Source organism: Callorhinus ursinus, unplaced genomic scaffold (assembly GCF_003265705.2).
Source record: "Callorhinus ursinus isolate GAN/ISIS: 27379988/994484 unplaced genomic scaffold, GSC_fseal_2.0 scaffold10, whole genome shotgun sequence".
Taxonomy (NCBI): Eukaryota; Metazoa; Chordata; class Mammalia; order Carnivora; family Otariidae; genus Callorhinus; species Callorhinus ursinus.
In genome coordinates, this window is record NW_027397072.1 from 70,315,883 (window position 1) to 70,341,551 (window position 25,669).

The following is a 25,669-nucleotide window of genomic DNA, read 5'->3' on the forward strand; positions in this document are numbered from 1 at the left end:
AAAATGAAGTTTCAGTTTGTGTCCTTGTTAAAATCAATTACCTTGTTAAGCAAAGTGACTCAGAAGAAGCATCACCTGTTGATTGGACCTACTATTTTTTCTTCTCTTTGAACATCACCTTTGGTAAAATGTTGACCTTATTCCTACATTTAAGTCATTTCTTTTTCTTTCTTTTTTTTTTTTTTTGATCCTATGAAGGCAGATATTATGAAAGAAGATAATGATAGTAACTTCTCTTAGAATCATGGACTTTTAGGGTAAGTGAAGGCCTGATGCTAGCACCTCCTCATTTTGTTGATAGAAGATTTGGAACTAACGCAGATTTTGCAGGGCTAGTCAGTGGCCTAGCCATATAGAAACACACATGAAGTAATTGCTAGTGCTTCATCCCAGGCTCATGCTGTGGCTGCAGACAAAAGCATGTGATCTCTGCCTTTGAGAAGGGAGACACATACATAAACATCGATGAACCAACACGATGAATGCTGTATAGAAAGGGCTGTGCGATCCAAAAGGGGAGTAGCGCCCTCTCTTGTGCCTGTACTTGAGCAGAGACTTCACAGAAGTCCTCTTCACTGTGACTTCTCTTCTTGGTTTAAAAAAAAAAATTGCTCATTTCTGAGGAAGATGAGTTGGGTTTGTAGTGTTGTGTTCTATCTGGAAGCCATTAATGGGTGGCGCTTTTCCCTTTCAAAGTATTAAAGGTACCAAACTGACCAAGAACTTTGATATTCATTTCCCATCCGTAGAGGCAACGGTTCTGAGCTATGATGGGAGTATGTTTATGAAAATCCAGCTCCCAGTGGTGATGCACACAGAGGCCGAGGATGTGTCCTTGCGATTCCGATCCCAGCGTGCGTATGGAATCCTCATGGCAACCACCTCTAGAGACTCGGCAGACACCCTCCGCCTGGAACTGGATGCAGGGCGTGTGAAACTGACGGTCAATCTAGGTAACAACTCGCCTTCCCCCATAAAACTAATACTTTTCACTTTTTGTTCAGTTTTGCCTGCAAACATTTACTGAGTAGCCTGTTTTGCCATGGAAAGTTAAAATACTTAATGGTCTCATTTTCATCATTTAAATTAATTTAGGTTTTGGGGGCATCTTTTAATTGTTTCATTTTGTTTAACATAATTTACCATTTTGTGATTTCTACCACTGAGGATTCTTAAAAGGGAAGCCGTATGTATCAATGAGGTCAATTGAAAGTATAAATTGTTAAGCTTGAAGAGCCCTCAAATAATTTCCACTGTTACGTTTACTGATACTCTGATTTACTATAGGGGATACCCCTTCAGATGAATAAAAATCCATCTGCTTTTACTTTAGATAACATCTGCACAAAATATCAAATTTCTGCTCCGTGATGTAGATCAACAGTTGCTTTTACTCTACTCCCTGGGCTTCTCCTTTGACTAGTCACCTTTGTGGTACCCCATCTTTTCTGTTTGGAAATACTGTGTGGTGATATCCTGCTACCAAACAGCAATCCACAACCCTTCAATGCCCAAAGACTGCGGCCCGTAGCAAACAGCCATGAGAACACGAAAACACAGGCTCTTCTACAGAGAAATAATGCTTTCCTGCTTCACTGTAGCGTCAGGGGAGAGTCACTACAGTAAAACCTCACAAAGCTGTATGAAATATGGGGGAAGGGTAGGCCGAATTAAGAGTCGGAATTGTAGACTTAAAAAAATACACAGTTTTGTTTCCGATTACATTCCAAAACACAAATTGATAGCTAGGAAGGCTTCTTAAGGAAAGGTCTTACGAGGCTGATTTTAATGGGTGGATAAGAATTATCAGTCATTAGGGTGTCGTGTCATGCAAATCGTGCCATCAGTGTACAGGGAAGTCCTGGCATTCGGTTTTCTTCCTGAAGCTGATCTTCTACAACTTGTTTTGTTTAATTTTTCTCAGGCAATTTCTGTTGTTAAAGAATTATAAATATTCTGCCCAATAAGTTTCATTATTATCATTAGCTCCAAGAGGAGTACAAATTAATGAGGTTTTACTGTATTTCCTGGAAATGCTAAACACACACAAAAATAAATTAATGGAGAAAGAACAATAAAATTTGAAACACAGATTGACACGAAGAGTAGCAAATTATGATGAGGTGAGGCATTTGTGGAAACTCTACCTACATTTTCAAATTGTGCTGGGCAGAATGGTAGCTCATAAAATATAAAATTATTGCAGTGTTAGCTTATTGCATACAATTACATTCAATTAATTACATTCAATTAATATTAGTTAAAGCTAAATAATAAGGGTGGTTTTTAAAGATCACTGAAGAACGCACTGCACTGTCATTTACTGTTCTGTTAGAGTTCCCTCTAGTGACAATGATAGGTTACTACAACAATTCAAAGAAAATTGCCTACTCGCAGTAAAGGGGCTGCTAGTCAAAGTGGAAACACTCATGGGAATTTTCCAACAGCAAAGCATTCTGTGGAAAGAGTTGTGTAGGTGCTGGTCCTTGGCTGTTTGCAACCACTTTTCTGATGCGGTTGACGACACATGACAAACTCAGCTATATGGAAACAGAATCTAGGTTTCTATTTTTCATGTTCCCCAAAGGCATTAATTAAATACAGCAACGAAAACCAACAAATATGTATCTATACATAAAATAAACATAAAACATCCCACACAGTCCTTTAAAGACAACCCTTATTATCACAGTCTGTGTTATTCAGATCAGGCATTCTGTTCTTAGAGAATCTGTTTATAAAGAAGGAAGTGTAAGAAAAGGAAGATCAATACCAGTGTTAACCATGACACTTAGTACATAGAGATAACACTGTTTGCTCCAAGAGAGGCATAGGCTCATGTGCTCTGAAGAATGACATTACTCCTTAGCCACTCGAGGCTTCTAAAGGAAAATACAGTTGTTTCTTACTTCTTCCAATTAATACAAGGCATGGAATCCAGCCAGTATCTGGCTGTTACCTTTTTTGCCTCAGCCAATGATAATAATAACAAAAATAAAAAATACATTAGGGTGAGATTAGAATAACTTCAACTTGCTCTCCGTTTGACCACCACAATTCTCAAGAGTTCTGTTGGCCTTTGTGGGATATTAGACTCTGAAGGTCCAAGATGTCTGAGCCTAGCTGGGCTTGCACTGTACCCCATTGTGACGGAGCACTTTTTAATTATGCTGAAAACAATGATAATGTTCTTTCACAGATGGGGAGAAAGTCGCAGCCACTCTAAGCCAAACATCTTTGACAGTTAACAACTCTTTCTTTCACTTAGATTTGTCACCATGTAGCTTTGTTTGAATTGGCCATTTAAAAACAAAAAACAAAAAACAAAAAAACCTTCTATCGTTGTTTCCAATGTGAAGTTACATTAACAATGAATCTGGGTTCTAGAAGTATGTAAAGAATACATGATATGGACTGGCCATATTTGCATGTGTCTGTCCCCGGAAGGGTGGACTGTGATTTTATTGGATGTCTGCAGCTATTACCTTGAAGGATAAATTTTCATTTTTCATCTATTCTTCCCCATCTAGATTGTATCAGGATTAACTGTAATTCCAGTAAGTGCCAATTCAAAATTTTTAAAATGTTATTCCTCCATTATGATGTAAGCTAGTAAGGAAAAAAAAATGAGAGCAAGAGAAAGACATTTATCAAACTCATGAATTCACTTTTGAAGTATACCAGTCCATCATCTGGGTTGTAAAAATTCATTTTGAAATCTGTCCAGCTGAAGGCTTTCCTGCTGTAGTTCCTACATCTAAGTGGGAAAAGAGGTGACAAATATTTTAGAGTAGAAGGTGCACACACCTCTATAGACCTTTGAATAAGGCAAGTAGCATTTGTATTTTGGCTGATCTTGGACTCCAGTAGCTCTCTTCATCACCAAATTAGGAAAACAATACTGTGGGTCTATTTCCTTCACTTTCTGTTTTTACCTCTTGACTCAAAATATAGAAAAAAACTGAATTCCTTTTATTTTGAGAACTACTATCAAACTCTTCTAAATTCAACCAAAATTTTACTTAGAAAAATGTATTTTCCAATGTTATATGTATACATATAAAGAAAATTACTTGTCCAAGAGTTTTTTTTCTTGTTCATTAAGAGTATTTACATGATGAATTTTTACATCCTGATCACATATCTGCAAAAATAATCAAAACCCTTCAAATCTGTGATATGCATGCCAAATGATGAATCAGAAAAGATGCATGGACTGTTTTATTTCACTATGGACTAGAGAATCTGAAAGGATATAAGGACTGTGATTTTATTTTGAGTTGTAGCATTACTTTAAGAATAAATTTATTTTATTTCTTTATGTAAATGTTCAGGTTTTTTCCTTTCCAGTTTTGCTGACCACATTAAGGAATCTCCTCCAGTGATACCAAAGTTGTTAGCTATGTCAATAAAATGGTTCTAACAAGGTTCTAATCTCTCATTGTTATAGTCAATGAGAACAAGCATTTTCTATATCCTTGGAAAATGCTGAATGTGAGTTGATGAAGTCTACTCCCAAAACCATTGGCTGTGTTCACAAATAGCTATGTCATCCTCTGAGGAACAAAATGGTGGTCTTAAACGTATAAAACAAGAAGTTTTACTAATGAAATACATACTACTTTGAACACGATGCATCTTATAACTCAGATTTGTCTTCGAATATTTTAATATTCATTTTAAAGTAACATAAATGTGAATCTTTCCAATCATAGCAATAAGAAGGTAACTGAATCATGACTTCTGAAAAATTAAATTGATAAACTATCATACAAGGTATTAAACATCATCTTGAACAGAACAGTTCCTGAAATAATCTCTCAAAGCTCTCACACAAGTGGAATTTTTCAAGTTTACATCATCTCCTATCAAACCCCATCCCACACTTCCTGAGAAGGAGCACAGTTTTTGCGATTCTCACACCACGGTCCAGTTTGCTTTCATCTCTGAGGCACTGATGCGGGCAATGTGGCAGTCACGAAATACTTTCCCAAAGCTAGATTTGTGCCTTAATGCAGTTATAGATGTTCTTGATACATCCTGAGTCTTAGAGAATAATGGGAGGAAAATCCTCCTTTCTAGACTCCTGTTTTATGTACTCTTGTTTATTTATATTAAGCATACAATAAAGCATGAGTTTTTAAATTTACAAAATGTAACTATATAAATTCTAGTATTTGGAATTCTACAATGGGAATTAACCAAATGAAGTGTGATGCTGTGTTTTCTAGCTATACCAATGAAATATATATTTATAGTCTAATTACCCTTGTTAGACACTTCTCTTCAGTTGGCTTATATTACGAGATTCTAATATTAAGCACAGTCTTTTTTCTCTGGATATTCCACAGAATAATACCTTTGAGGACAAAGGTTTTTGCTGGTTAGTGAAAATTTTCCCTTTTTAAGGAGTATGCGTTACATGTAAATTACTTGAATTAAATGAATGATTGTGAGCTTTCAGTGCACACCTCGGACAGGACTGCAAATGCCTTAACTTGACAGCAGTCACTGGAAAGAACATTCGATGCGCAGGTAACACTTTCATTTTCTTTTGCCTTTATTTGGGGAATAGTGGGAAAATGTGGCAAGAAGCCCAAGTTCCATCAAGAATTCATGTTATTACTCAAAGTTAGGAGAGAGAGGAATTTACATATCAAATAATGCAAATCTAACTCACAGGGATTAAATAAGCAGAGATTTCCACCTGGAGTGCATTTCCTCCCCCATAAAAATATAAATTGAAATATCTGTATCTCAGTATAACTTGTAGTTTGAGTGACTGATTTATTACATTCATCCCCTGTGAACTTTAAGTTCGTCTGAAAGCGAGATGAATATACATTTATTAAATCACAGCCATCTACCATCTACCACCGTCTCTAAAAATTATATCATAGCTAAGATATCAAAGATACCTCAAGTGATATCTTTAAGAAAATTTCCACAGCAAATATACAAACTATAACGTAAAAAATTATCTTAGGTTGAGAATTAATATTAAACTCTAAATTATTAAGTTTGGATGGAAACATTTTCATACTTCTCCAACTTACTCAGAATTGCTCTGCTATTTCCTTTGGTGGCTCCATCCTTCTTCATCCACGCCCCTCAGTGTAGAGCAGATGTTACCTGATAAGGAAAAGAAAATATATATGCTATCAGACTATCCAGTCTTTGCCCTTGAAAAATAGGTAGTGGGTGAAGAGGGAAGATGATCTAACTTCATGTACTCAGACGTGTGGGACCATCAGAGATGGCAGGTGCATTCCTTTGTCAGCCATTTCTGTTTGAGTAGTGGTAGATGCAGCAATAGAGTCTTCAGGGGAGGACAGCCTTTTGTTTGGGTTCCTTGGAGAAAGGGTGGATTTGAATTCCAGAGAGCATCTCTGGCAGATTCTTTCTTGCCACCATTCTCCCCCCTCGTAGGAAAAGCTGTCAAGAATCTTAAAATGGAAAGAGAGCCTGTTTTCATTTAAAAATCAAAAGCTTATTTTCATGTGTGGAGAGGGTACTTTTTAAAAAAGAACCTTCTCTCTGAATAGTGGTCATCTCAGTGTCAAAATGTATGCTTTGATCTTTCAAATTACAAATGGGATGTCTCTGCACCCAGTGTCAGACCAATCCCAGCTCTCTGACATCCATTAGCTTGTATCATTGCTAAAATATGTTTGTTATCTGCAACTTGGAATTAAATTAAGGTCAGTTTGTGCAGATTCATGGCCTGGAAGGTGAGCATGGAAGTGTGTTATCTCACACTCTCCATTCTCTTCTATCCATGATAGAAATAAAGAATAGTCAGATGCCTTGTGCCTTCTCAATAGATATTGCAGTATTGAGAGAAACAGTCTGCCATCATAAAATAATTGTGTATGGAAGTTGCTTAAAGAACTACCATATTTTAGAGCATATCATTTCTTCTCTGGACAGTATTTCATAAAGATAGATGAGAAAGGAGTCTAAAGTCACATTCTTCTAACATAAAGAGAAAAAAATATTTGAATTAATGAAAATAGACAAGTTGTAGATTATTTTACAAAAAATATTGTAGAAATTACTAATCATTAACAAGTTATCACCGAGAAAATCCAAATCAGATTGAGTAGTACTTTCCTGACTGACACATGAATTATTTGCATGAAAAGGTGTGTCTGACCATCTCTTCCCTAGGTTCATATTAGTGGACTTAATACATCTTTTAAGAACTATAAAGATTGCAAAGGAAATTTTCTAATCCTTACAAAATGATCTCAAATCCATTATTAGTTGGATCTATACTGGCCAGCATTCTTATTGTGTATTCTCTTTGTCTGCCAAAGTACATAGCCTAATATCTTGGTTAACTCTGAGGTAGAGTTACTGAGACAGTCTGAATCTTAAATTTGGTGTCCAGTAGTTCCCTACAATACTCCCAAACTCATTAGGCTATGTATTTCTCTATATTTTTTTTCTGAAGACTTGGATTTGTAGTGATATATTGCATCTTTAAATGATCCCAAATTTTATTCTTTCTCTCTTCTCATAACCTTAAAATTTGTTAGTGCTATAATCCTTAACAGTTTAAATACATTGGGCATTTGAAAACAAAATGTGTTCCTATCAGATATAGATGAGTCCTAATTGTCCTGTAAATAACTAAATATGTTATGGATTCAGGGAGACTTTTATGCTTACGTTTTTGTTAGTATTTCTTTCTTTGCTTTCTTTTATTTATTGGTTTCATTGGTTGCTTTGTTTGTTTGTTTTTATCTTTTCAAATCAATGACATAATTACAGAATGTCCTTCTTGCTCGCAGGAAGGCTTGGGGCCACCTCTACATCCACATAAAAATTGATTTTCATATAAACTCATGATCTCTGATGTTTGTTTTGCTTGTTGGCATTACTTTGGATTCTTTATGCCTTGTGTATGTGCCTCTTCTCCCGCCCACCTGATCTTCCTTCCTACCAAGATGTACTCTTCCTCCCCACTTCCAATATTGTTTCCTCCTGGTCTGTTTCCTCTCGTTTTCTTACAAGAATAAAAACTCTCTGGATTGACAAAATATTTTAGTAGGTAGACCCTCCAACTATTTTTGGCTTCTCATAGAAAATGGTTTCTCTAGTGCAAAGACGGCAAAATTGCAGATCACATTAATGTGGACAGAATGTCAAGGGTTGAAGTTCAGCTCCTTTTATTTGCAGTCCAGTGTCTAAAGTATCAGAGAGAAAGAGAATGTGAGGCCGAGTACTTAACCTCACTTTGCACTTGGACAGAGTGAAGAAACACTCCGAGTAGTATGTTATTGGAAAATGTACTGTGATGGATATCTGGAGTGGATAATAAGATCTTTGTATTATCATTTTATTACCAGAATGAAAAGATCAACTGGATATTAGTTATCACCCATTTTTTTATGTAGTAAAAATGGAAAGCAATAAAAGAATGCAAAATGTCAAACAGTGGCACTTAAGCCATATTAGATTGCTTTGATCAGACTGCCGTTTGGCAGGCTCCTTAAAAAGATAGGAGGAGATTTCTGGGGGCTGGCTCTTGTTAACATGAAGCAAATGTTCAGTTCAGAGCCACTGCCTGGAGCCTAAAGAGCAGACAGCTGCGGAAGGGAATCTTCTAGTCCTGGCCGTATGCAACAGTCGCCCGATTTGTAGAGTTGTGTCATTCCTTCTCATGACTGGTGCTCTTCATCTGCCTAGGACAGAGGCTGCTCAAGCAATAAAGGAAGATGACTCCACAAATACAGAACATAGGAGTTTTGTTTGTTCTTTTAGTTACTGGTTACTATCGTTTTTGGTTTGGGGTTTTTTGTGGGTTTTTTTGGTTTTTTTTTTTTTTTTTTTTGAAGCTGAGAGTAGATTTAAGGAAAGGAGAATAAAAGACAGTTTATATATGATTATTTTCAGCAAAAATCTAAGAGAAATAAAATACTGAGACCATAGATTTCTGATTACAAAAAAAAAAAAACAAATAGCTAAAACAAAGGGAATTAGCACATGACAATGAGTCTTTAGAAAAATATCAAAATCGGAAAGAAATTTAAGGCATGCCCATTTGGATTATCCACATTTTAAATTTATGAGAATTATAAAGAAGAGTACAGTTTTTCCCTGCACATTTAAATGGCTACATTGGGCAAATCTTAGTGGGAGGGCCTGAGAAGTAGAAGACTTGGGTCCATTTTCATGAACAATCAATCTGTTCATTGCTTATATACAAATACAGAATGCTGCAGTGTTTTAAAAGACCGTTCTTTTGTGCAGGTTCCTCTTGAAAGAAGGCTCAATTTTTAATTGATTGATCGAAGCATTTTCTTATTGCTATTGCAAAAGGCTGTGCTCAAAGTGAGGCAAAATTCCAGATTAGGGTGGACTAAATTCATCAAATTCTCCTTCATTGTTGAAACTTAGCATTTTAACAACGGCCTAGGTAGATATTGTCAGAAAGGCCTAGAAAGTTTCAGAAGAACCATTCTGACTTGATAATCCCTTGGTTTATGTGAAAGGATTTTTTTTTTTTTTATACAACCAAGTTTCACTGAACTTAAGAGACCACAGCCTGTTGGTGAGATGTTTTTGTTTGTTGTGTTATTAGAAAGAGCTGGTTTCTAAATATCCACCACTCCCTTCACAGTTTTGAGTTTCTTTTTTTCTTTTCCATGTGTTTATTTATATATTTCTTTTGGTAGGGATGTAGCATCTCAACATTTATCATTGATCCAGAAAAATCAAAGATAGAAATTTGAATCAGGTATTTCTTGCCATTAATAAGATTTTTTTTTTTGCTTTTAGTTTATTTCATTGTGAGATGCATGATTCAAATTTCATTCGTTTTAAAGAAAACAATAATAATTTTCTATATTTGGAGCATTTGGTCTTTTACTTGTACACCCTGATTCAGGTTCCTAGAAAGTTAACTACTAAAAAAATAAAAGACTAAAAAAAACTCAATAACTTCTATTTAAAACAGTCTACAATTTTTAGGACAGCCTTAATATTCAATGATGATCAAAAGCGCCATGCCACGGCACTCATTTGATTAGTATAGAGAAATACAGATTAGAAAATTTTCTACAAGTTTTAGGGGAAGGAAAGGAAAAATAACATAGGACTAAAACAGGGAGACTAACCATAAGGGACTCTTAACTCTAGGAAACAAGCTGAGGGTTGCTGGAGGGGAAGGGTGTGGGGGAATGGGGTGATTGGGTGATGGGCATTAAGTTGGGTGTTTGACATAATGAGCACTGGGTGTTGTATGCAATTGATGAATCACTTAATTCTATCTCTGAAACTAATAATATGGTATATGTTAATTAAATTGAATTTAAATTAAAACAAAATTTCTACAAGTTTTGTATTCCTAATTTTACTCAAAAGAAAGCCACTAACAATTTATACCCTATCAATTGCTTATCTATCAGAGAATATGAAAACAAATATCATGATCATGGATTTCAATTCCTCATATGGTCACTAGAAAGGAACTATGCATCTGCTACCCGCTGAAATAGATGCATAATTTAAAAATGATGCCTTTCTTTCCTTAACTATGGGTCAGATATAATTAATATAAGCATTCCAGCTTATTTTGCATTTATAGGAGTATACATATTCTTACACACCATGGTTGAAAATGTAGAATGTGAATTTTTTTTTTTTTTTTTAGCTTTTGGAGAACTTTGATGATTTTTAAAAGTTTTAGCCTTGAAAAATAGGTGTTTTTTTAAATTTGATTAATTATTTATGTATATTTTACTATCTTATGGAATTGGCAGCGTTTTCTGAGAAAATAGCTATTTGAAGATGTTTGCATAATTTGAAAATGCTGATTGTTTTTTAAAAAATTGAGATAAATTGCAAAAAAGCTGTAAAATATTTCATAGCCTAAGTTTCAAAGAAATGCTAAGGTTCATATTTAGTAAGTTAGTTTCCCTAAAGATTATGGTATACTATATAAACACTCATCAAAACATAAAATGTTATTTTACATTGATGTCTATACACTCAATAATTTGATATTAACCTAGAATTTTAGAATTTCTTTATTACAACAAAAACTCATGAATTTAGTTCCCACTGACTCAGAAGTTATGTTTATTCAAATGACCTTTAGACTGAATTATTTCACTATATACAAAAAGAATTTGTTAAACCGTTGGAAACTTTTACTAGATAATAGAAGTGTATTTCTTAACCACTTAAGAGAATGCACTTTAAAACATTGAAAAAAAATTAAAAATTAAAAAAAAAATTTAAATTGAGCACAATTGACACACAATGTTACATTAGTTTCAGATGTACAACATAGTGATTCAACAAGTTTATACACTATGCTGTGTTCACCACAAGTATGGCTTCCATCTGTCACCATACTAGGCTATTACAACATCATTGACTATATTCCTTATGCTGTGCCTTTTATTCCCATGACTTATTCATTCCAAACTGTATCTCCCAGTCCCCTTCACTGTCTTGCCCATCCCCTCACCCCCTCTCCTCTGGCAACCATCAGTTTGTTCTCGTATTTATAGGTCTAATTCTGCTTTTTGTTTGTTTATTCATGTCTGTGTGTGTGTGTGTGAGTGTGTGTGTGTGTGTGTGTGTTTCAGATTCCACATATAAGTGGGATCATATGGCATTTGTCTTTTCTCTGTCTCACTTATTTCACTTAGCATAATGCCCTGTCTAGGTCCATCCATGTTGTCACAAATGACATGATCTCATCCTTTTTTATTGCTGCATAACATTCCTATAGGTATATTCCTATACACGTCATGCACACACACACACATACACACATACCTCATCTTATTTATCCATTCATCTATGAATGGACACTGGGTTGTTTCTGTATCTTGGCTATTGTAAATAATGCTGCATTGAACATGTGGGTGCATATATCTTTTCAAGTTAATGTTTTTCTTTTCTTTGGGTAAATACCCATAGTGGAATTATTGGATCATATGTAATTCTATTTTTAATTATTTGAGGAACCTCCATACTGTTTTCCACAATGGCTGCACAAATTTACATTCCCACCAATAGTACACAAGTGTTCCTTTTTCTCCACATCTTCACCAACACTTGTTATTTCTTGTCTTTTTGATTTTAGTAAGAAAATACACTTTTGAATGCTTGAAAAGAATTTAACTTTGCTCACTATCCTTATCTATTCGTTAAAAATAATCCCTGAAGACTTTTATCAGTCATTACTTTAGAATAGTAATACTGTTTCTATTATATTTTATGTTAATTTATATTGTACCTCTGGGTTTGTTAATTTTTTTTATTATTTAAGGAATAGACGTGTATTCAGGTTATATTAGTTAATGAAGGCTTATTACAAGAACACACTAAGAGTAGCTACAGACAAAGAAATCATTCCAGTCACAACATTACAGGTTTTGTAGAGGTTAAAATGGGGCTCAAGAACTGAAAGGTTGTTCAGCACACAGTGTAGCTCCAATGGCCCAGGTATTTTGTCATCCTTTGGGGAAGGCTCTTGAAATTGGGGTGGGAGGGAATGAATGGGGCCATCAAAGAATTTGAAAATTGAAAGGTTCAGTGTGCTCAGCGCTCACTTGTTACCAATGGGAGCAAAGAGCAAGATGGATAAGAAGTGCATTATGAAAACAGCTTCCCCAAAGATAAAATAAGAAATTCTGAACGTACTTTAATTACCATTTTTTAATTTACACTTAATACTGGATTATTTGCTCGTTGTTACTTGTTCTTGGAATGCATCACTCATAAAGTTGTGAGAATTCTTTATCCTCCTATCACCCTTCCCAGGACATCAGTATAAATAAAGACTTGAAATATTTAGTGCAAAGTACTACTGAAATAAATTAAATTTCAAAGTCAATTGCCTTTTTCTATAGATAATTATTATACTTAAAATTGCCTTGGGAATGTAGGATTTAGAGTAAGAATGATCAATTCTCTTTTAAAATTTGCATACAAATATATAGCCAGCCTGTGAATATAGGCACTCATTAAATTGTCAGATACATGGAAAAAAAAAATCAACCCATTTGGAAATCAGGAAATTCTGACTATAAATAAATGTGGACTACTAAAAAATCCAAAGAATTCTGAAATGTTTTACATTTCAATAGGTACAAAGGCAATTAAGACACAAATATTATAGAACTAATAAACTATAATGGCATGACTTAAAATTGCTATTACTGATTTTTCATGCATTATGAAGGTGTCCAGTAAAAGCAAATAAAAAATAAATGATTTAATAAGTTATGCAAATTCCCTTAGAATACATACATATTCACCTAAGAATGTTGAAATAGGTGGACCAAAATGGAGGTAGGACCCGATAATGATTTTCTGCCAAAGTAATATAAAGCAGGTCCAGGTCATTGAGCCAGTTGAAGAAAGATAAAATAGAGAGAAGACATATATGTACAAAAGTAAGTTCTATTATGATTCATCAGTGATCTCAGAGAAGTCAGTTAAAGCTGATTGGAAGCATCTATGAGCAAGATCTTGAGAAACAAACCAGATTGGAATAACCATGAATGAAAAGATACTTACAGATGCATTGCTGTAATTTATTAATGACTGTAATCCACTAAGTGAAAGCCTAACTGATGTAATCTCATCATAGGAAGATTGACCAGGAACAAGCATGCAGACATAACATTACTCCTAGTAGTTGGTAGACCAGCTCCAAGGAACCTGCAAACACTATTTCCTCAGATTGAGCAAGTTAACTTGACATAAGATTTAATTGCTAATAACTATTGCTATAGTTGGACAAGCACCTTTTTAGAACACTTCCAGGACAGGAAGGCAGGCCATTCATTTCAGAAGACTTTGACCCAAAGATACCTTCAAATAAAGGAACAATCTCAATATTTTTCCCATTACTAAAATAAATGGTTGAATAAAGTCTTAGCACTCAATAACTAAATCATAGCACTTAATGACTACAAATTAGCCTGATAAATAAGCTAATGACAATAAAAGAAAACAATCAGGTTAACACTATCTGTTATTGCATTATTAAAATTCAAAGTAAAGAAGGATTTTGTAAGTCATCATATCATTGCTTGGGAAAAAACACATATTATTATTCCAATTTTTATATGATGAATGGATAACTTATCATGTGTTACTTGACCATAGCTTTCTTTGATGCAGTCATTGAGGAAGAAAAAAAATACCAAAACAAATGAGATGGCTATAGTTCAACATTTTTAAAGACAAAATATTTCTTATATTCCTTAGAATGTGTTTTATTAAAAAAATACTTTCATAACATTTAAGACAAATACTGAAAAATAGGCTTTCAAGCATCATAATGGCTTCCCATGGAAAAGAAAGGAAGGGGACAAATAAATCAAAGCCAGGAACTGAGATTTATTTATTTCTTCTACTATGCTTTTTATTTTTGGAGAAAGTTTGTTCAAGAATATCCCAAAAATAGTGAGGGAGAGCTAAATTTTATCAATTCAGTCTTTAAAGATACTTCAATGCACTTATATTAAGTTATGGAAAATAAAACACAGGTAAAGCCATCTTTGCTTGTATTATGCAAAAATACGCATTCTTCTTGGCCTTATAAAAAGAAATTCTATAACTATTATAATAGAGTATTCAGATAAAGAATGATACATTTAATTAAATAATCTCTGTGTTTCATACTCTAATCCCATGGCTTTTTAGTGAATTATCAAATATTTGTAAATTTCCAAATGCTCAATATCTGTATGCTTTTTCATTTTTTTTCATTCAGATAGTTTGACATTTTGTAAGTATTACAAAAGACGTGTTAAATAAGTATCACTGTAAATCAATATAATCCTTTTCTTTTCATGTTATACCAACACTGAATAAATTTTCCATTTATAATGCTTACTTAAAAGCGCATTAACTATTTAGTACTTAATTATACCTGCAAGCTATCCTATTATGTGATAAGCATTTCTTGGAAATGACCTTTTTTTCCTTAAAATAAAGTCACAGTCCAAATTTTTTCTTTCAGTATATTAGTTTATTTTATTATGCTTCTTCCTAAACTTTCCAGTCAAGCTAGGTTAGATTTAAAGAGAGTTATTTTAAAACATTCTTTGAACAATATATTTATATAATCTGTGTTCATTTTTACTGTGTTGTAAATATATTCTTAAAAGGTAATTTGTATTTCTTAAAATGTATGTTTTTCACATTGAAAATTATTTACATCAGAGATACTTATCCTGGTCTGTCATAAATGGGTACAATCAATGTCAATGCTGTAGAGGATAAATGTTTCTTAGTAGGTGATTTAAACCTTGTTGATTCATTTGCCTAGAGCTATGATATTAAGCCAGATATGGAGCAGGAGGTGAGGCAGCTAAATATACTAAAGTTTATTTTGTAGACACTAGAATAGGGTTGTTAGGAAAATGGCAAAGGAGTCTCTGCAGGATGTTTCCAACAGCTCTCCAAGGTCAAATCTTTTTGCAGACAATGCCAATGTTTTCTTATAATCACTCATTAATTCTTGAATATCTCAATTCCTAAACCAACTGTTTTCTTTGCATTTGGAAATTATTGACTGCTAGCGTTAGTCTATTTTGCTCTCATAGGCTCTACACAATATTAAATTTATTTTCAAGGGAACTGAGCAAAAAAGCTGTCCAAATAATTAGCCAGACAACTGAGCCACCCAAGCTCTCCAACTGTACGACTTACCAGATTCCGTGCTGCCAAATAGGAAAACAAAAGGATGAAGCTTTCTATTTCCTGATACTTTTTAGTGAACGTAAGCATTAAAAGTTAATGGAGTTATTTTTTTTTTAACTGTTTGGCTTAATTCAATATCAGGAGATATTTCCTCTAACACACACACACACACACACACACACACACACAATCCAACAAACTCTAAACAAATAGACCTATTCAGTAAATAATTAGTGAATGGCTATTATGTTAATGGCACTGAGCTATAGATGTGTGATACTTTCTTTGAAATTTGAACCCACTGAAGGGAAAATATAATAATAGTGATAATATAATAGTGAAAATAATATTATTACTATAACTGAGGGCTTACTGTGTACTAGACATTGCTTCAAATTATTCAAATGCATTAAATCTATTTGTGTTGTGAAGTATCCCTATTACTAGCTTATTTTACAGATATAAATACTGAGGTCCAGAGAACTTAAATAGATTACCCAAGTTCACACAGCTAGTAACTTATGGAATTAGGATAAAAACCAAACCTGTGAGTCCAGAACACATGCACCAGACCAAGATACAGGGTTCTAGCACTTTTAAAAACACAAGGGCAGATTTAAGTAACAAACTAACCAAAACAAATAAAATGTAATTAATTAGCATGTTACTATTTTATTTCTCCAGAGAAATTAGTTTATAAAATGCCTTTCTCCTGTTGTTCACATTCATTTTTGAAAAACTAACATCTGAAGGCTTAATGTCTGACATTCTATGATTTACTCAAGTGCTTTTTAATTAAGGAAGGGTATTTCTAATATTTTTAGTATAAAGAAATGTGTCTATCCTTAGGACTCTATGCACAGCACCTTGTTTGTACAGTAAAGGCAAGTAGCTCTCTTCATAGACATTCTGAATAATTGTCAAGGACGTATCCTCAACTACATTGAGGAGATGTTGAGGAGAGATAAAGAGGGACGAGTACATGGCTTGGCAAGGAGCCCCTCTTCATGATTGTTAGGATAATTATTAGTCTGTCACCAAGCCCAGGTCCTGACTGATGGGCACCAGACTTGGCCAGGAAGACAGCTCTGAGACAGCTTCTCTGATACCCCAGAGGCCTTGCCATTAAGTGCAGTCAGTATGGGGAAGGTGACCCAGCCGCGCCTCTTAAGTGCAGAAATGCAGTGTTTTGCTTCCAGCTTTGTCTGCACATTTCTGATTGTAGAGCCAAACGAAACTTTAAAAGTAAATAAGCACAAGACTTAATTCTCCTAATCAGGGCTGGCTTCAACAGCGTGCAATTTGCGTAGTCGCCCATGGCCCCATGCTTAGAAGGACCTGGGCTTGAATTCAAAGTCGGCTATAACTGTCCGAAAATTATTCATCTTGAACAGCAGTCCCACATTTTCAATTTGTACTGGGCTCGCAAATTATTTTGTCGGTCTTTCCCTTAGTAATGTTAGTGAATAGTAGAAGAATGTGGAAGTACAATTTTCATGTGTCTAATTTTAATTGATAATTAAATTCCCTAACTGATTCATGTGAGAAATATAAACAAAAGAATTTTGCTCCCAGCCCAATATCTAGGCATGGAGAAACATAACATAGCAACATTAAATGAGGAGTTATTCCTTCTCCCCTCCCTCTCCTCCTCCTCCTTTCTTCTTCTTCTTTCTTTTTTAAAGCAGAAGTTAGATTATTTTTTTAAAGTAATTATTTTAGGGACGCCTGGGTGGCTCAGTCTTTAAGCGCCTGCCTTCAGCTCAGGTCATAATCCCAGGGTCCTGGGATCGAGCCCCGCATCGGGAAGCCTGCTTCTCCCTCTCCCACTCCCCCTGCTTGTGTTCCCTCTCTCGCCGTGTCTCTCTCTGTCAAATAAATAAATAAAATCTTAAAAAAATAAATAAATAAAATAAAATATACCAGTAGAGAAATTATGACCTAAAGGGTATATAAGAATCTCAGCTTTGTGGCCCATACATCTAAGTACTTTAAAAATTAAAGTTTAATTGGTATGAGTTTGCTTTTCTCCAGCCACATCCATTCATCCGGAGACAGCTGTCATTTTCGTCTACTAAACATCTTTGATCACATTGCTTCATAGATCCCTTAGCTTTGTTTGATTCTTCTCTATTGCTCTTTACTATTTTTCCCCCCACATTCAAAAACTAGTATAAGTAGTTTCACAAAACATTTTCACATAAGGCTATCTTCCAAAAAGAATCTAAAATTAGTATTATGTGCATTTTATTATGTATATTTTGGTTCAAAAAATACACATCACAAATATGAAAATTGATTTAAAATACACTCACAAACAAACCTGATATTGGTCAATAAAGGCTCATTTAATCTTGTTGGAGATATAGACTAAACTCCCTTGGAACTATCTGTAATAAGGGAGAGTTGGTTTAATTATGTGTACATCTCTTAGAAGCTGTTCTTTTCTTCATTAAATAAATTAACTTATTGATTTATGCCACAATACTTCCAAATAGAATTTAAAGTGATTAACAAAAGTATTTTAAGAAATTCATTGTGGAGAAAAGCCAGTATGCAAAAAAAGAAAGAAAGAAAGAAAGAAAAGAAAAGTTAAAGGAAGGAAAATAATCTAGTTGATCAAATTAAGCACAAGTCCTAAATCTTGGTTTCCTTATGGCTAGAAATAAGGAAAGGCAGCCTATTCTATAACTCACATGACCTAGGAGGAAATGGCCTACAAAATCTTCAGAACAGAGCCTATAAATTTGGACTTTGCAATTAAGGGTGTGTTGAGAACTCATACAAGAGGATATTGTACATAACTAACAACAGTAGCTTTGAAGAGCTCTGAACCTTGATATACATAATCAGTGATGTTCTGGAAGAATAGTTTTCTTTTTTTAATTCATAAGTGACATCTTTTTTTTTTAATCAAATCTGATTTTAAAAGCAAAGTGTTACTTGCACATGATTTTTAAAAGCCTTTCTGGTGTTTTCTGATAAAGAAAATCCTTTTTCTAAAGGGAGAAATGAGCCAGCTAGAAGATTCTGTAGAGTCCAGGTGTTCTGGGTGGTGCCTCATGGACCAGGTTAGCTTGTTTTTTAAGTAGCAGGGCAACTGCCACTTTACATCATTTTTATGTTCTTTATGCAAGATTACAGGTAGAAAAAAAATAATTCCACTGATTTAAAAAAAATAATAAAATCACTGCCCCAGTTTAGCTTATGGATTTTCACATTGCACAACTATATTTGTTCTGAGTAAGGCAAGCTTAGAGAGATACTGGGTCAGAGTCTCCAACACTGCCTAGCCCTGATCTGATTCTTTAAACAGAGGAGAGAATAAATTACTATAGTTAAAAGAAAGGGTTTCTTAAAGATCACTATCTCACCACATAACCTTCGGATGTGTGATTTAGTTTCCTGAGTGAAGCTGTTCATTAAGCAGGGGCATATCCTGGTACATAATGGTGCGTTTCCTGCTCCTGACTGACCATTTCCTGATTATTTGGTACTAAATTCTGAGTGATACCAAGATGACAAAAACGGCTCTCGTCCTTAAAATGTGACTACATAAATTAATAAACACATTTGTTAGTATATATCAATATCGTCCTACTGGTTTCATTTGAGTTTAGTAATTCTGGGTCTAGAATAACTCGGTGAAGTTCTCTCTGTCTTCTGCCTACCCATGTCAAAATAAAAATGATGAAATTGCCAATGATAATAATCACATCTCATGAATTTAGAGAACTTCACTATAATATTGTACTCTTTCATGTTGCCACAAGGTTGGAAATGGTGCAAGGCTAGCTCTCTTCCTTCCAAGAATGACAACATTTTTAAGTTGGCTTACAGGAGAGTATTTTTGTTATGTTCTTACCAAATATCCTCATTTTATAGATGAAATATGAGGAACAGAAAAGATAAATGACTTACTTAAGGTGACATAATTTGTTGATAGAAGACCTAGGGAAAAAATCCAATTTTCTCCACCATCCCCTCCTATAGTGAAAATGAAGGTAAAAAGTAACTAGCAAATGTGGTTATTAATCTGGTCAAAAAGAGCTATCATCTTTTATCAAGTCCTAGTGGTTCAATCAAGGCTCTGCAGTAGTAGATTTTAAAGAAGGATCTGTGTGAGGAACTAGTGACTCCACCCATCACTCCCACACACCCCCCCTTCCTCTCTGTCCTACGCCTCAAGGTGGGGTTATCTTCAACCCTTCTTAGGAGTAAAATTGTGAGGACAGATTAACTTCTTACAAGGGTAGGTTATAAAAGGACAATCAAGTTGAACTAGACTGAGGAAAACTGAAATGTTTTTGTGTCTACTTCCATCTGTAATGAATGACTTTAAATTATTTAAATGAATTTAAATTAAAAAATGTTAGCTACAGAGTCACCAGAAAACCTAGTGGATACCACCAACTAGAAAACAAACACTTATACCATAACTTAAGCCCTGTTAAATACTGTTAGGAAGCAGTATTTATTCTTGCCTGACTTTCACTTTAGATGCAGAACAAATCACAGTCATGGACCAAATCATAGAGTCAGATCCTGGTGTTCTTCAAGAAGTTCAGTCTAGTTCAGCAGAATATAATAGCAGAATAATTTAAAGAAATTTCACTAGACTGCTAGTCTGGGGAACTGGACTCTTCATTTAAATAGCAGAACATCATCTAATTGCTTCGGACCTCAGGGTGTTTGTAGATGGCTCCGTGGGCTGCTCTACCTCCCATATCCCTTCTAGTTCTAAAATTCTTTAACACAGCATTATCCTATAGAGCTGACTTGTGATCCAGTGGTTAAATATTAGCTGTTGTCATTCAGCCACATTGTACCTTTCTTTTACTGTCTGCAGATCATCTTGGGGCCTGTGGAAAGGACACTAGAAGGGGCTTGGAAGACCTCAAGATCTCAGTCTTAATTCCACTCCTTACTGACTCTGAGTCTTATAATAATACACTCTATAATAATAATATTATGTATAATGTATAATATATAATATTATTATTATAATAAATCCTCTTTCTTAACTAAAATATGGGGGGAATTCTCTATGACTTAATAAGTTACAGTGAGAATCAAGTGTAAAATTACAAACAAATATTGACTCCCTTCAAAACATAAAGAATGATTAACTTTAAAATAGAAACAATGTTATTGGCTTTCTTTAAAATCTTTAGACTATTGCTTACTAAGTCTACTTGGACTCCCATAACAAATGGCATGGACTGTATGACTTGAACAGCAAACATTTATTTCTCAGAGTTCTGGACTGTGAGTCCAAGGTCACTGTTGGCAGGTTTGGTTCTCGGTGAGAGCCTTCTTCCCCTCTTGCAGATGGCCACCTTCTTTCTGTGTCCCTCCATGATGGAGAGAAAGAGTTCCGACGTCTCTTCTTCTAAGATAACCCATCCTGTCGTGGGGCTCTACCCTCATGACTTCATCTAAACCTCATCACCTCTCAAAGGCCCCACCTCCTTCCTAACACCATCACATGAGGGATTAGGGCTTCAACCGATGAACATGCAGCCCATAACATTCACATTAATTCTGGGAGAAAGATGTTACTGCCAGTATTTTGATATCCTCAAGATATCGAGAAGAGAAAATCTCAAAAGGAATTCAGATCATCCATGGCTATAGGGACTATAATTTTGCCATTAACATTTTTACAAGAGGACAAAGGACTCTCAAACTCAAAATTAAAACAGTGAAGCGACCTTTCTTTACCAATTCCATAGGTTTTAAATGTGAGAGCGTGAGATCTCTAAGGCATTACAGATAGCATCCACACCATCTCCTCCCTTTCGTAAGTAGGTTTGTTGACACCACCAAAAGCTGTATGTTTTAGCAATTTGCTGATTATGGGGGTGCCTGAGTGGCTCAGTCGACTGTGTATCTGCCTTCAACTCAGGTCATGATCCCAGAGTCCTGAGATCAAGTCACACATCAGGCTCCCTGCTCGGCAGGGAGTCTGCTTCTCCCTCTGTGCTCCCTCTGCTCCCTCTCTCTCTCTCAAATAAATAAATAAAATCTTTAAAAAAAATGGCTAATTATGTGAACTCAGTCCCAAAATGATGGTCCTTCTTCTATATCATGCCTTTAGTACGTTTAGAGGTATGGTATGCTGTTTAGAGGTTTCCACCTACCATGACTTATGCAGAGGGTGTGTAAGATTTCCTAACATTGTGATCATTCTGTAGAGCAAGCGGGAAGTCATAACAAAGAGTGGCTTTCCCATCCCCTTCATTTAGATGTAGGGCAACTGAGAAGTTTTGCTTCTAGCCAAAGGTCATATAGCTAGGAGGCGGGCTAATGCAGGTGAAAACATGCAGGCTTTGAGTCCTTTAAACCTAGAATGGAACACTTTTCTATCACATTTTAGCTCTGTGACCTTGAGGCAAGAAGTTTTAGTTTCCTAGGCCTTCAGTTCCACATCAGCAAAATGTTAACATTGTAAAGATGAAATAAGTTAACAGATAAAATGCCTGGCACATAATAACATTTACCGCCCCCTACTTCTTTCTTAGTAGCAAATCAAGGGCTAGCAACCACAATTCTTAACTCCTTGTCCATTACACTTCAAGTTGCATAAATAACAATACTGTTTTGAACTGAGAATTTTAAGTGCATTTTTTTAAAACCTTGTTTTCCAAAATCAATCTCTTCACATTTTTAATAATGCAAGAAAGGAGCTTCAAGTTGGCCCACAGAGATTTTTATGAACCAAAGGGTTATTTTTAATTGGATTTTATGCCTGTTGTTATGGAAATAGTTGTTTCATAGATTAAGCATTATGACTTGAGAGCAAGATCAAGCCCAGAATGGGGTATAATGATGATATCACTCCTAAGCTTCTTTTTCTTGACAAAACACTTTTAAAATTAAGAGAACGGGAGTGAAGCTGCTTCAAAAGCACATATTTCTAAGAGAAAAAGTCTTCCCTATAAAAATAGCTTTAACATGATATATTCTCTTTTCAAAGATCAAAACTAAGAATGACCCTTGCTGCCAGTAGGATGCTAAGATTCTGCAGAGTTATTAAGCGCTTCTTTCTGCACTGTTGAAACTAGAAAGAGTTCCTTTGATCGTGGAACTTGCTTTCAACATTTGGTTTCAAAGTTTTTTGTTTTTTGTTTTTTTTTGCAATTGCTGAACTAAGAGGCTTCCTCTAGTTATTTAGTGATCAATCTCTCAAAACTGTTCTGTCTGGACTCGTTTTTATTCATGTATCCGGATGTGTAATTTAACTTTTCTAAAGAAACAAAAAGAGATTATTTCTCATCTTAATGATGTTTTCTTTTAAAGACATGAAGCAGTTCCTCCTGCAAAATTTAGCTTATCTCACTGGTTTGTTTTAAGCCCCAGAGAAACCCCAACCAAGAAAAGCAGAGCTTGCTCCTGTTATATCCTAAGAGAGAAATCAGGATAGCCAGCAATACCAAAAGCAAACAATGATCTGCTGTTGGATGAACTACTGGGGTTCTTCTACTTGGTTCTATTAGTCTGTCTGTCTTTTCTTCTTTTTCTTTCTTTCTTTCTTTCTTTCTTTCTTTCTTTCTTTCTTTCTTTCTTTCTTTCTTTCTTTCTTTCTCTCTTTCTTCTCTTTCTCCTTCTTGGCCTTTTCTATGTCCTCCTATGAGTCTTGGACATTGATTGGTTTTGCTGGTAGAATTTGGTTGAAGAAATTATGAACCCAACCCTGATCCTGAATCTGTTGAAAGTCATGAAACTCAATGATGTCATGTCTTCCATTGTTTTAGCATACCAACACATTTCAGTACTTGGAAAACAGGGGGAAAATCCATCCCCAAATAATGTATCTTTAAAAACGTTTCATTACTTTTTTTCTGTGAATCATAGTGTCAGATTAGTGGAAATACTTTTTTAATTAAAAAATTTCCAGGCATATTAAAGTTATTTTTTCCCTTGCTTTGTTTTTAAGTGGAAGAGGGATGTTTGTCTAACTTTGTCATTTCAGTAATTTCTACAAAACAACTTTCTGAAATGATTTGTCCGTTCCAAGCCAATGTAAACCCATTTGTAATCCATTTGTATGAATTTGCATAGATTCACTGGCAGCTCCTTTCCCAGGTGGTCACATTTCTTGCCTTTTTTTCTTTTGGTCCTCAGCTGGGAGTCCCTGCCCTCTAGTGCTGTTCAGTCTCACTTTTCTTTCTTCCTTCCCACCCAACTCTTAGACCTCAATTGGCTGTGACTTTTTTTTTCATTTCCTACAAGTCAATACTTTTATCTAAACCCACTCCACTAGACTTGGTTTTTAGATGTGACATTCCATAAACTTAAGAATTTGGTGAACACTGGAGGTACATGACACAAGAGTCAAGAGTAGCCATCACACAACCCCGCCCAGTGCAGTCTCCTCACCAGAATCTAGTCGGCTAGTTGCTGCAGCTGAAGATGCTTAGCTAATGACTTATGGTCGGCTCTCTCCCAGAAGTCAGAGGCTACAACACTGCTCTCTGCTTCATTAATAAAAAAGCTATGACTGCAAAGATCAGAGAATTCCCTGGGAAAAACAACAACAACAACAACAACAAGCAAGTGTGTGTAAATTTGGGAGGCTTCCCGATGCTATATTGACTGTGCCTATTTATGACAACAAGGTTCATTCACTTGTCTGATCAATGCATAATGTTAAAGATTCTTCTTAAAGTGTCACACCTGAATGTCTGTTAACTTGTCATTTTCCTTGCTTGCTCTGACTCTAATGGGCTTGAAAATTGATCCAGCCAGTCTCTTCTCTCCTCTCTCTCTCTCTCTCTCTCATTTCTTTCTCTCTTGTCTTTCCTCCCTCTCCCGTGCTTCCCACACCCCTTACTTTGTCTCTTGCTCTCACTCTCTGTGAGGTTCATTTGCTTGACTGATTCTGAGTGTCCATAATGACTGTTTGGCATATTCTACAGGCAAAGGTCCCGAGACCCTTTTTGCCGGCTATAACCTCAATGATAACGAATGGCACACAGTGCGTGTGGTCCGTCGAGGAAAAAGTTTAAAGTTAACCGTGGATGACCAACAGGCCATGACAGGTAAATCCCCCTGTTTCCATTGCTTTTCTTTTGCTGAAGCTTTAGTCCTTCCCATTTCTTACAGGTGACTATGAAAACCAACTACACAACTTGACGCTGGTGCACACAGTTCATTTTTTCGTTCCAATTTTTCCAGCAATGGTGACATTTAATAAGCAGCATGTTAAAAGTTTTTTCTCTCAAAAGAGCAATACTTTCATGTCATGTTCTTTCCTGTAATTAAAGAAGATGTTATATATTTCAGTGTTGTGGCTTGATAAATATCTTAGGGCCTCATAAAATATTGAGGTCATTGTTTACATGCCAATTTCTGTTCAATTTCTTTGTTTTTTATATATTTTGGCAATGAACAGCCGCAAGTTATACTTTTTAGTGTCTAGGGAAATTGATAGATATGCTGGCATTCTGTCGGGTGAACCACTTTTTCATTAGAAGTCTGGCCATTTACCTCAGTTGGTTAAACTCTAATATTAAAGATGTCATGTTCAATCCCTGATATGTAGATTCCTCACTGAGGTGAACTGTATAAAAGTCCACCCCAGGGACTTGGAAACCGAATGAAAGAGGAATTGGTGCACCTTTGTTCTCTCTGCTGAAAATAACTCCAAGCACATGACCCACTGGGATATTAACTCTTTTTCTTTTTTTAGAGAACATCTCTAAAATTATTAATTATTTTAGAACAAGGCACAAGATAGTCCTTGTGCAGCAGGGAAGTGTGTCCTACATTCAGTCCTGAGGGGTTCCCATGATCAGAGCTCAGTTGATTCTATCAATGTGGAAATAGCATGTGTGGGATTTTAACTTTTGAGAGAATCATTTCTGAGTTCAAATGAACCAAACTACCAACTGTTAGCTGTCTTTACTATCTTACATTTCAATAGCCCTTAATGGCTTTCCAGAACTTTTTTCTACAAGTAGGTGCAGCTTTATTTCAGAATCAC

General features: G+C 35.3%; 1 protein-coding gene across 18 annotated transcripts in view; it reads left to right on the top strand.

The window, feature by feature from the left end:
- Window positions 1-25,669, top strand: part of NRXN1 (neurexin 1) — a 1,133,502-nt gene that overhangs the window by 525,501 nt on the left and 582,332 nt on the right. For 11 of the 18 annotated variants that reach the window (XM_073897720.1, XM_025868729.2, XM_073897726.1 and 8 more), the window contains 3 exons: window positions 750-953; window positions 3,531-3,557; window positions 24,603-24,725. In XM_073897720.1, the coding sequence (XP_073753821.1) occupies window positions 750-953; window positions 3,531-3,557; window positions 24,603-24,725 (354 nt within the window). The remainder of the gene's footprint in view (window positions 1-749; window positions 954-3,530; window positions 3,558-24,602; window positions 24,726-25,669) is intronic. The other 7 variants (XM_073897723.1, XM_073897729.1, XM_025868737.2 and 4 more) reach the window with 1 other exon arrangement.